The sequence below is a fragment of the Platichthys flesus genome, chromosome 22 (genome assembly GCF_949316205.1).
Source record: "Platichthys flesus chromosome 22, fPlaFle2.1, whole genome shotgun sequence".
In the NCBI taxonomy this organism is placed as follows: domain Eukaryota; kingdom Metazoa; phylum Chordata; class Actinopteri; order Pleuronectiformes; family Pleuronectidae; genus Platichthys; species Platichthys flesus.
The window spans coordinates 391,750-404,563 of NC_084966.1; the positions used below are offsets into that span (position 1 = coordinate 391,750).

The 12,814-nt window shown below is 43.9% G+C and overlaps 1 protein-coding gene across 2 annotated transcripts; it reads right to left on the bottom strand.

Moving 5' to 3' along the window:
• Positions 1 to 1,260: 1,260 nt before the first annotated feature.
• sh3yl1 (SH3 and SYLF domain containing 1) lies at positions 1,261 to 12,129 on the bottom strand. Of its 2 annotated transcripts, none has more exons than XM_062380340.1 (10): positions 11,974 to 12,129; positions 7,894 to 8,004; positions 7,560 to 7,673; positions 6,251 to 6,315; positions 5,247 to 5,359; positions 4,466 to 4,594; positions 4,240 to 4,384; positions 3,387 to 3,483; positions 3,208 to 3,282; positions 1,261 to 2,497 (listed from the first exon to the last, which is right to left on the bottom strand). In XM_062380340.1, coding segments are annotated over exons 1-10 (1,059 nt in total). In that variant the 5' UTR covers positions 11,975 to 12,129; the 3' UTR covers positions 1,261 to 2,288. The 2 variants fall into 2 exon arrangements, with proteins under 2 accessions (XP_062236324.1, XP_062236323.1); XM_062380339.1 differs by having other exon boundaries at positions 3,208 to 3,279; positions 3,363 to 3,483.
• Positions 12,130 to 12,814: the final 685 nt, after the last annotated feature.

A 12,814-nucleotide genomic window follows, 5' to 3' on the forward strand; every position in this document is an offset into this window, starting at 1 on the left:
ACACAGAGCAACAGGTGACAGTTTGTGTTCAGGAAAAATAAAAACAACACAATGTAACCAGAAGAAAACAACAACGCAACAACATGGAGATTCTCATTTTCTCCAGAAACCCTGACCCGCAAAGTCACGACCTCGAAATGCGTTCAACAGAAATCAGCAGCTTACATTTCTTATGAAACTTAAACTTAGTCTTAATCAGTTCAGATTTTTTTAGGAGAGAAGTTAAGTCGACAGACTCCAGTCAGGGGATCAGACCTGTGCAGCGTGTTGCTGGTTCAGATCCTCCAGACTCGTCAGGACTTGTCTCAGATACTGGAACATTTCCTGTGGAAGAATCTGTGAACAAACTGTTTGTTTATCACAAATCACTGAGTGAATTCAGCCTGAACAAACACGGAGTCTGTTTATTTAATAGAAAAACAACTTTATGGAAAAGGAGTCCAAAGTGATGATGTGTACTTTTCACACAAAGTCTCACTTATGTCTGACGACCACAAGAAATCTACAAAGAAATGTTTGAAATCGTAAATTATCTGAATCTGAAGAGATTTACGGCCTGAGAATGAAAACCCTCTGGAATGGAATCACTTTCTATGTAAAGTAACACGAGCATGAGTCTTTCCTGTTGGTTGGATTGGAGAAGGGACCTTTTGAGGTATAATCCTGGAGAGTGGGAATGTGCTAGTGTGTGAAGACGGTTTCAAATCTGAGGTTAAACTTTGAGGTGAATGGGATTTCTTTATTTGAACTGGTTTGATCTCGAAAACATGACAAAGTGTGATTTCTGCTTCAGTGAAAAGCAACGTGTTGATCTTTCTCCAGCGTTCTGATGAGAGCAGAACGGTTCTCAGGACTCGTGCAACAAGACGTCACCACTTTGAGAAGTGCTTCTTCTCTTCCTGGGCTCTTCCTGGGAAGCTCGAGCCACAGAGCTCCTCTGTTCGGATCGATGATGTTCGATTAAAGTGAGATTCACTTCAGAACAGAACGTCTGTGAAGTGAGCGACTTCAGAGACACGGGAACCATCACGTTGTTTTATAGTTTGTGTTGTTTTATAGTTTGTGTTGTTTTATAGTTTGTGTTGGAACAAGAGATTTGACGTTTCCTGCTCGTCATCGATCAGCTGAGTCACTGACTCACACACACATGTTCACACATTATACTCAACAACTTCTCAGCTTCCACCTACTTCCAAGCTCATTTACAGATATTAGACATTTGATTAGTTTGAACTGGAAAGAAATATGAATTGATGCAAATGACATTTTTCCAAATAAGATTTATTTATAATCTTCAAACAGCCTCTGATGTCTAAAAACAATCCCACAAACATCATTATGTTAATCTAGATTAAGTGATAATCCTGCTGAATTATATATTGACCACAACCACAGAAGATAAAGAGCCTACACCACCCACGTCCCGTTTGGTGCTGTGGAGACATTTTAAAAAGGTGGAGACAGTAACAGACCACAGAAGACTTTAATACTTTTATAGATAACAAAATGAAAAAACTAATAAAAAAGGACTTTCTAAATCAAATCCATTTTAATTTAGTTTGAAAAGTGCTTTTATTTTGGTAGCAAATGTAAAGGAGGTTTTTGGTTGTTTTTCTAGTTTGTATTTTGAAGGGAAAGGACAGGAAGTGGTTCTGCTGCAGAACCCTCAGATAAAGGCCACGAGTGAGAGACGAGAATCTTTAGAAATGCAAAGATTTGATTCAGACTTTTAAACAGCTGATGTTTATTAAACTGCTTTGTTCATTTTTTTTAATCTGTTTGACGAGGAACATGTGATGTTGTATGATCTCACTTTATTCTTCTGAAACATAACTTTCTTATGAAAACTGTTTTTATTGTGTTAATTCAAAGTGTGTAGATTATTTAGTGGAAGAGGAAGCAGCAGGAGTTTGTCTTCAGGTCTTCACACAGTTCATGAATATGTGTAACAATAAATGACTCATTGATAATAATAAATGTATATGTTTACGTTCAGAAACAGTTCTATGGAATTCTATGTAAATCACAAAGCTGAAAGTTAAAGTGCTGCAGCGACTCGTGGTTATTCGGATTAGTTCCTGAATTAATCCTGACTCAGCTCGTTTGTGTGAAAAACACCAAAATATTCTTTTTACAACGATTTGACAACTGATTCTTAAAAAAGTTGCATCTGTTATTTTAATAATCATTAAAGCTCTTAAATGAGGCAAAACCTGTCCCTTGACCCCTCCTCCTTCCCGTAGAGCGTGGTATTAGCTGCAGTACCTCCACACACCACCAGGGGAGTCTCAGTACGTGACGAAGTTAGCGGGGAAGATGCCGACGCGCCCGTCCACCAGTTGCCCCTCCCACCAGTCGTACTGGGACTCGGTCTTGGTGAGGACGGTGATCTGGTCTCCGGGGACGAAGCTCAGGTCGCCGGGCTGCTGCCCCGCATACTGGTGGGTCGCCGTGACCACCAGCTGTCCACTGGGCGCAGCCGCAGGTGGAGCGCCCCCTGGAGGAGAAAAACCACAAGGTTGTCTTTAAATAAATTGTGGCGCATTAGAGAAAATATTTATATAGATTCATTTATAATTTATTTGATAATTTGATGATTTTTCATTATTTTATCTTTTGTCATGACTTGAGTATTTTGAAAACATGTGTTTAATTTCCAATTTTATTATTATTCATATACTCAGTATTATTTTAGTGCGCTTCAATCATAATCATATATAAATATATTAAATACATATAATGCATCATAAATTAATTCAGTAAATAAAAATGACCCGTTCAATATTAGAATATGCTAAATTAAGATAAATGATATAATAAAATTAGTGTATTTTATATGAATCTGAGAGTTTGTGGAGCCAAGATGATCAGAAACAAGTGAATGAAGTGAAAAATGACTTTGTGTCTTTAACACACAGAAGAAAACTTTATGTCTTTATCTTTATGTAGTCATTTGTAAAGCAGGAGGAGAAACATGTGGCTGCTGTGACCACTAGAGGGAGCTGCAGCATCAAAACTGATCCCAGGAAAGAATGAAGTTGAGAGGAAAAGAGGATGAAGGAGGGAGAAGAGGAAGAGAGGAAATTCTTGAAGGAGACAAAGGAGGAAAGAAAGCAGTGAAGGATGCAGTAAGAGAGGAATGGAGGAGAGTGAAAGAAAGGAAAAGAGGAAGAAGTGGATAGAGAAGAAGTTGATGTGCTCACTCACCTGAGGTGTTCGACTTGTAGACGGAGATGCTCGGGTAGAGGGCATTCTTATTTCCTGTTCCTGACCATGGACCTGAACGCATCACAACGTCACACACTGTGAGCTCGACAACACACACGTGACTCAACACAACACGTTGTCGACGGGGACTCTACCTGAGCCGGCTGCTGGTTGCTGGTAGCCGGCTGCTGGTTGCTGGTAGCCGGCTGCTGGTTGGTAGTTGGTTTGAGGTTTCTGTTTAGGCGGAGCTTGAGGTCTCGATGGAGTGAAAGATGACTGCAGAGAGAAATAAAACTACATTGAATAAATCCTCTGGTGACTTGTTAAAAGCACGAACACCAGTCGTCAAGAAGGATTCTCAGATTTCACCACTGAAAAGGCAGAAAGATCCAGAATGAAGCGACTGGTGTTTGATTAATTTCACATTTCATGGACGTGAGCTCCAGTGACCAGCACAACTTTGTTTACTAGTAAAAAGAACACAGATCAAAAGGCTGAATTCAGATCCACCAACAAGACGATGCTCAAACTTCAAAGCAACAATCAGGATCTTTTTATAACAATCCAGAAACTATAAATACGTATGAAAGCTGGTTTCACACGTTAAGCCTCTGACTGTTTCTTTATTTGTGTCCTCAGACTTCAGGATGTGAGGTTACTACGTCCGCTGGGGGCCACACGTTGAAACCGGCCCCTCTCAGCTCCAGCTGCTATTTCCAGCAGCTCAACAGGCTGATCAGTCATCAAAGAGAAGACACACCGGAGGTTGAAATTCAACTTGAAACGTTTCTCTATCCCGACAGCTTCTTGTTTCACAACTGAAGCTGCTGAGAGAAGTGGCTGGAAGACAGTATTAGTTCTGGAAGAATCATCTGACAGGATCAGACATGAAACTCATCAAACAGTCAAAGCCTCTGAGGAACGTCTGTCCAGCGACAGACGCAGCTGACCGTCTGTAGCGTGTCTGATCGCTGAGTGTCTCCTGACCACAGACAGGCTTGGGTCTACATCGCCGTGTTCGACGTCTCTTACCATGGGTCGCATGTTCTTGCTGGTCCAGTCGGTGGTGTAGGCCTCGGCGTAGGCATCCAGGATGTGATAGAGGGAGGAGCAAACCACGGGCGGCTCCACATCGCCGTTCAAAATGGCCGACGCACGGATATCCTGGCCGTAAAACCTGCCGGAGAGCACAAAGGCACAAGAGCACGTGGGTGATCAGCGTGGACAGCCAGGAGGCCGGCGGGGGGGGGGTACGTACTTGCGGTTGGTCTCTTTGCGTTCTATCAGGTAGGATCCCTCCAGAGAGATCCCAGCAAACAGACCTCTGGACCTGCAGTAGGTGAACACAGCTGCAGTGCTACGCAGCAGAACATCAGCCTCCACGTTCCTGAGGAGCAAGAGGAGGAAGACCTTGGTTATCTGTGAGGAAGAAGCACTGACAACTGTCATCTTACACATACAAACTACAGAGACAGGAAACAGTAGATATACATCTGAACTGACTCTTCATTAAAGAACCTAAAGAACAGAAGCCACAGAACCAGAAGTCGTTGGTTTCCTGTCCTGTTTGTGGAAGATCTCATCCTCTATAGTTGGGTTCTCATGGCCGAGGAGGTTCTTGTGAGGACGTTCTGTTCGTTAGTTAAGAGTTCTCGACATTGAGAGAAGGTTCTAGGCCTGAGAGGAGGTTCTTTGGGCCTTTGAGGAGGTTGTAGTGATGTATGAAGAGGTTCTACTCATCTATTAGGAGGTTCTCGTAGAGAGAAGGTTCCATAGGTCCCTGGAAATAGTCTCAAAAGGTTCTATGTTAAAGTCAAACTGCTGCTCAGATCTTCAACAGGACTGTGACACAAAGTGTTTACCTGGTAAACACCTGCCCCCCCCCCCCCCCTATAGAACATGAGAAACAAACAACGCTGTCCTCCCTGTGGAACAATAACATCACCCATCTGGAGTCACAACAGTAAGAAGCATCAGACCTGAGGCCGTGATTTACATTAACACTAAATATTAAAATGATTGAAGAGTCCGAGGCTCACCTGCCCATTGGCCCCACGGCCACGGTGCAGTTCCCGCCCAGCGTCAGGTTCCCGCCTTTTGTGAACGCCTCAATGGCCCGGCGCTGGTTCAGGATGATCACCAGGTCCGACACCTGGGAGGAGGGCGGGCTTTATATACAAGCTCTTTATATACAGTAACTGATCCTCTTCATATACAGTAACTGATCCTCTTCATATACAGTCACTGATCATCTGTATATACAGTCACTGATCATCTGTATATACAGTCACTGATCCTCTTTATATACAGTCACTGATCCTCTTTATATACAGTCACTGATCATCTGTATATACAGTCACTGATCATCTGTATATACAGTCACTGATCATCTTTATATAAAGTCACTGATCATCTTTATATACAGTCACTGATCATCTGTATATACAGTCACTGATCCTCTTTATATACAGTCACTGATCCTCTTTATATACAGTCACTGATCATCTGTATATACAGTCACTGATCATCTTTATATACAGTCACTGATCATCTTTATATACAGTCACTGATCATCTTTATATACAGTCACTGATCCTCTTTATATACAGTCACTGATTCTCTTTATATAAAGTCACTGATCCTCTTTATATACAGTCACTGATCCTCTTTATATACATTCACTGATCATCATTATATACAGTCACTGATCCTCTTTATATACAGTCACTGATCCTCTTTATATACAGTCACTGATCCTCTTTATATACAGTCACTGATCATCTTTATATAAAGTCACTGATCCTCTTTATATACAGTCACTGATCATCATTATATAAAGTCACTGATCCTCTTTATATACAGTCACTGATCATCTTTATATACAGTCACTGATCATCATTATATACAGTCACTGATCCTCTTTATATGCAGTCACTGATCATCTTTATATACAGTCATTGATTCTCTTTATATAAAGTCACTGATTCTCTTTATATACAGTCACTGATCCTCTTTATATACATTCACTGGTGAGTTCTCTCACCTCCACTCCGATCTCGAAGCCTCCTCCCAGACCGGCGATGCCGATGGCCGAAGGCGCCGACCAACCTACAAACACAACACACATCATTTAAGTTATGAACAAGAAAAACAGATCAACTCTGGTTGAATGTCTATAAATAAACATGAACATGTTGTATAATCTTGTTTTGTCAGATTTGTAACTCAGTGTATTTGCCCTCGGCCTAGTCTTTTATAATTTGGGTCATTTTAGGAAACTTCCGTACTAAAATAGAAACTTTGAGGAAACATGTTTCAATAAACAACATGATTTAACAATTGGCAGAATTACAGTTTTTCTCTTATATAAACTTTCTTACCTCTTTCATATCTAACGTCCATACTAGTGCTGTAGATTGTTTAATCATCTTTTACCTCTTTTCTTTTTCACGTTCATTTTTGCTTAGAGTTATTATTTAGACATTTAGAATGTCGACTTCTGACTAAGTCTAATTATTGAACTGATATAAAACACATTTCTAACTAGATGAATCAAGTACATTAATAGCAATACATGTTGACATTTATATATACAGATATATATTCTGTATTTAGTGATCTTTTTGCTCATCCAGGAAATGTAACTATTTGTTGTGTCTCAAAATGTTCACATCAATTTATTTGTCCACTTTTTTTATTGTAGAACTCCACATGTGTGAGCATCGGGTTCTGTTGACTCCTCCTCTGATTTGTGATTTCTGATTCCCGTGTTGTTCAGAGCAGAAGGAGACATGTGACGTTCACTCATCAGCCGGAGACGACTGAGATTCTTCACTTGAATCTATCTAGTGAATCAAACATCTGTGCTTTGAACTTTTACAGACGTCACCATGAACAAACGTTTCACTTTCTGATGTTAAATTAAGCAGAAAATTAACCTCTGCTTCCTCCTCTTCATCGCATCGTTCAACACTTGGAAGCCACGTTTGGAGGCGTCCGCACAGTGAAACATGTTCATACACATTCTGTGTTGGACTTCTCCTTTAGTCTCAAGCACTGAAGCAGCTGACGCCTTCAGAGGCCCCGCCCCTGTGACCCTCGCTGGGTTTGGCCCAACGACAAACTCTGACAGCCGCCACTGGCAGACGAGTGAGTAACGGGCGTGACGAGGACGCAGCTCATCAGATGACTGCTCAGCGCCGCAGGCCGGCTCTGTTTGTGCTACTCAAACACAACATGTCAAGAAAAGGCCCCGAAAAACTAAAAGGTCAGGGTGGACCCGGGGACCCGGGCAAACAGGGACAGAGACCCTGAATGTAAAGACGGACAGGGTCAGAGGTCAGGGCTCTTACGTCTGTCGGCCAGTCTGGCGATGACGATGCCACTTCCTCCTCTGGCGGTGATCATGAAGCCGGCCTTGATGACGGAGATGATGGCCAGACCCTCGGCCTTCGCTATCACATGAGCTACAACACACAGAAACACACTTTCAATACACACACTTACAGAGTTAGCTTAGCTTAGCATCACGCTCAGAAAGGACACGTCGTCCCAAACTGCTGAATTATTTCTCTGGAGTTTACAGTCAGGACCGACTCTGTCGTCCAGCTCCGTGCCTGAAGATCTGATCAGGTCTGATTTGACTGTTTTCAGTTGAATGTGAGGTGAACAGGAGTGGGCTCTTACGGGGGATGAGCTTGTCGGGTCCGTTCCTGCTGGAGATCTCGGTGAAGTCCGTCAGGATCTTGGCAGCTTTCTTGGCCTCTGACTTCAGATTGGACGGGATGGGGTTACTCACTGCAAACACACAAATTACATGCTTCATTAAAACATCAAGAGCTCATTCAGAGGTTTCTTTCCCCAAAACTTGAACATTTCAGCCGTCCTGCTGATTTTCAGTCACACTGCTCGTCAATGAGCTCCTTGTTCAATTCAGGCGATCTTATCTAATCTGCATCGCAGCTAAAACAGGCTGTTCTGCTCTTTAACGACTGGGAGCGCCTGGTTTGGAAGAAGCAGATTCATCCTGACTGATCATCGCTCTGAAGCTTTTGAAAAGTCTGCCCTAGTTTCCTCAGAGTCCGAAATGACTTCTTCAACGTCTTGTTCTTCAACGTCTTGTTCTTCAACGTCTTGTTCTTCTTCAACGTCTTGTTCTTCAACGTCTTGTTCTTAAACATCTTGTTCTTCAACGTCTTGTTCTTCTTCAACGTCTTGTTCTTCTTCAACGTCTTGTTCTTCTTCAACGTCTTGTTCTTCTTCAACGTCTTGTTCTTCTTCAACGTCTTGTTCTTCTTCAACGTCTTGTTCTTCTTCAACGTCTTGTTCTTCAACGTCTTGTTCTTCAACGTCTTGTTCTTCAACGTCTTGTTCTTCTTCAACGTCTTGTTCTTCTTCAACGTCTTGTTCTTCTTCAACGTCTTGTTCTTCAACGTCTTGTTCTTCAACGTCTTGTTCTTCAACGTCTTGTTCTTCTTCAACGTCTTGTTCTTCAACGTCTTGTTCTTCAACGTCTTGTTCTTCAACGTCTTCTTCTTCAACATCTTGTTCTTAAACATCTTGCTCTTCAACGTCTTCTTCTTCAACGTCTTCTTTTTCGATGTCATCTTCTTCTTCAACGTCTTGTTCTTCTTGAGTCACAATCTGAAAACGGATCAGGAGAATCGAGCTTCGGTGTAAAGAAACACTTTGATTAGTTCTTCTGATAGATTATTGGTAAACTGTGATTACACACATCTGCCCAACTTTTTCATGTATCATCTCAACAAGAATGTTGAAGCGTGAGGGCCACAGCTTGTGTAGAATCAGGTGGTTGGAAAACCATCTAGTGTATTTCATGAAGGATTAATAGGTGTGATCTGAAATCGTATTTATTTACTCAGATCATTTCAGAGGTTTTTATCATAAATTTAAGACCTCAAGGTCGAAAAGTCCCAGATTTTACGGTTATGGAATAAAGTAAATCACGATCACTTCATAAACGTCATAGATATATAATCAGTTGTGTTAGCCAAGTTAAAATCTTTACTTGCTGCAGTTCTTCTGACGGCCACCTGATGCTGCTCACTTTCAGTGTGACAAAGTTTTCCGGGTCAACGTTCCTTCTGGGAAGAATCTGTGTCTACGACTTCTTTCATTAATCTTCTGACTCCTCTTTTGATTCAATGATTTATCGTGTTGTTTATAAAATTGTTAAAAGTATTAATCGCAATTTCTCACTAACATTTTCATACGTCTTGTTTTCTCCAAATTGACCTAATTTTCTAGTATTTGAAAGATTATGATTTACCAGATTTTCTAAATATCTAGATTATCCTCAGATCTACGGATCGTCTGTCCTCCAGTCACCAGGCTGTCTTTATGTGAACATCCTGGTTATTGTGTTGGTTACTGAGGCTTTGTGTCATGCGTTGTGTTGCTGTGTGTTGTGTTGCTGTGTGTGTGGCCGCGGGGCGCAGCATGCTGCACCCGAGCACAGGAGGCCGCTCAGTGTGTGGTGGTGTCATGGGTCAGGAATGTGCTGGCTGCAGCAGGAGGCATGTTGGCTGACTGGTCTCTGCTGCCGCTGATCCAGGATCAGGCTTTGAGCTCTGAAGTCCGGCAGGCTGCCGAGTGAATGAGTCAATCCAAACGTCCACCAGGGGGCGCTGGACGGAAGGTCATCAGAGTTACTGGTTCATCCTGAGGGGAGCATGAACGTCTGGGCCACATTTCATTCATCAGTCATTTCAGTTCATCCTCAGCCGGAGCAAAGTCGATCTCTGAGGACGTTCTACTGGTTCTACCTTATGATTCATGACCTCATTAAAATGATTATCATGTTTATGAATCGATCAGCTGACCCTGGCGACGGCTCTGGCCAATCACCTGCTAAACGACTGATTAACCAATCACAGGCACCGAGCCCAATCACAGCAGAGCTGATTGGCTGGTGGACACTAACGAGCGTAGAGGGACCAAGTGTCCGGAGCCACAGTAACTAGAACCTCTCCAGAACCATAGCACCCCCTCTTGAGAACATGCTGAGAAGGATCCTGTGATGTCAAGAACCTCTTAAAAGACAAGTTCATCCTGATCGTAGGAAACCACAACCAACTGAGACTAATACAAAGAACCACACAACTAGAATGTCCTTGTACAGAACCTCACTTCCTGTTGTAGACCACTGACAAACAGAACCACTCAAGGATGACTGGAAACCAAAGCACAGGTAGAACCTCAGTGAAAAGCAGAACCCTCTCCGGGGAGAACCAGAACTTATTAAACCAGAACCTGATGAAACTCCTCGGAGGGGTCTCTGTACACTTAACGTGTTGAAGCTGGAACCAGGGGATCCTGTGGAACTGGATCTGAGGAAGAGGAGAACCAGGAAGAGGACAGGTGACACAAAACCGGGGGGACAGGAGAACCATGAAGAGGATAACCAGGAAGAGGACAGATGACACAGAACCAGGGGGGACAGGAGAACCAGGAAGAGGACAGGTGACACAGAACCAGGGGACAGGAGAACCAGGAAGAGGACAGGTGACACAGAACCAGGGGACAGGAGAACCAGGAAGAGGACAGGTGACACAGAACCTGGGGACAGGAGAACCAGGAAGAGGACAGGTGACACAGAACCGGGGGACAGGAGAACCAGGAAGAGGACAGGTGACACAGAACCAGGGGACAGGAAAACCAGGAAGAGGACAGGTGAAACAGAACCTGGGGGGACAGGAGAACCAGGAAGAGGACAGGTGACACAGAACCGGGGGACAGGACAACCAGGAAGAGGACAGGTGACACAGAACCAGGGGACAGGAGAACCAGGAAGAGGACAGGTGAAACAGAACCTGGGGGGACAGGAGAACCAGGAAGAGGACAGGTGACACAGAACCGGGGGACAGGAGAACCAGGAAGAGGACAGGTGACACAGAACCGGGGGACAGGAGAACCAGGAAGAGGACAGGTGACACAGAACCGGGGGACAGGACAACCAGGAAGAGGACAGGTGACACAGAACCGGGGGACAGGAGAACCAGGAAGAGGACAGGTGACACAGAACCGGGGGACAGGAGAACCAGGAAGAGGACAGGTGACACAGAACCGGGGGACAGGAGAACCAGGAAGAGGACAGGTGACACAGAACCGGGGGACAGGAGAACCAGGAAGAGGACAGGTGACACAGAACCAGGGGACAGGAAAACCAGGAAGAGGACAGGTGAAACAGAACCTGGGGGGACAGGAGAACCAGGAAGAGGACAGGTGACACAGAACCGGGGGACAGGACAACCAGGAAGAGGACAGGTGACACAGAACCAGGGGACAGGAGAACCAGGAAGAGGACAGGTGAAACAGAACCTGGGGGGACAGGAGAACCAGGAAGAGGACAGGTGACACAGAACCGGGGGACAGGAGAACCAGGAAGAGGACAGGTGACACAGAACCGGGGGACAGGAGAACCAGGAAGAGGACAGGTGACACAGAACCGGGGGACAGGACAACCAGGAAGAGGACAGGTGACACAGAACCGGGGGACAGGAGAACCAGGAAGAGGACAGGTGACACAGAACCGGGGGACAGGACAACCAGGAAGAGGACAGGTGACACAGAACCGGGGGACAGGAGAACCAGGAAGAGGACAGGTGACACAGAACCGGGGGACAGGAGAACCAGGAAGAGGACAGGTGACACAGAACCGGGGGACAGGAGAACCAGGAAGAGAACAGGTGACACAGTACCGGGGGACAGGAGAACCTTCTTCAACAGAACATTAGCTTTACTCACTCTTCTCTTCTTCTCTCGTTCACCTGCGGACAGGTGAGCCGCCGCGGGACTCTGTCGTCACTTCACTTCCGCCTCACCTGACTCGCGAGATCTCCTTGCGCTGCCGGAAATCAAACACCTGTCGTAAAACATGGGTGGAGGTCACGTGGACAGGACGGGCAGGTGAGTGGAGCGTTTCGATGATGACGATGGATACAAACACGTGATCAGAATTGATGACGTCAGGGAGACCGGCGGCGCGCGGACAGCTCTCAGGGCGGGGCGCGCTCCCGACGGGTCAGCTGTGCCCTCAGTTCAGTCTGTAAGGCAGCTTCTGACTTTTATCTAATGCAATTTGTTCCTCTAAAAACAAAATGTTATTCACTTAGTTTTATTAATCTAACGGGCTAATCATTTTATTTTATGATGATATTCAAAATCGTATATTTGTTTGTGTAGCAGTACAAATACATTATAATACAAAGTCATAGAAGACTGAATTGAAGAATAACAACAGAAATTGAAGACCAACCATTACAATAATAAAGACTGTGATACGTGCTTTATAACTTATTGAGATGAAGCCCTCAAAAACTGAATACCTCGATATTTAGTGAGGTCATATTAACCATATGTATCCATAAATAAATTATACTTTTTTTCCAAGAAGATTATTTTCTAGTTTCTTAAACTGAAAACAAAACGTAATTATTTGTGTCTGATTCTTTATTTTAATCAATTATCTTATATTCTTTACACGACAAACAGTTTTAATGTTTTTTCTCTCATTAATCTATTTGAAATTTGCAGCTTTCTGTGTCACAGAAGTATTTGCTGGATGGAACCTGTTGTGTTGAGAGAG

Bases quoted from the DNA above. Each gene is read 5' to 3' on its own strand.
- sh3yl1 (XM_062380339.1), bottom strand. The intron at 3,280-3,362 runs GTAGAGTCCCCG...TGATGCGTTCAG, and splicing joins GCAACCAGCAGCCGGCTCAG to GTCCATGGTCAGGAACAGGA. The intron at 2,498-3,207 runs GTGAGTGAGCAC...TTTCTCCTCCAG, and splicing joins CTACAAGTCGAACACCTCAG to GGGGCGCTCCACCTGCGGCT.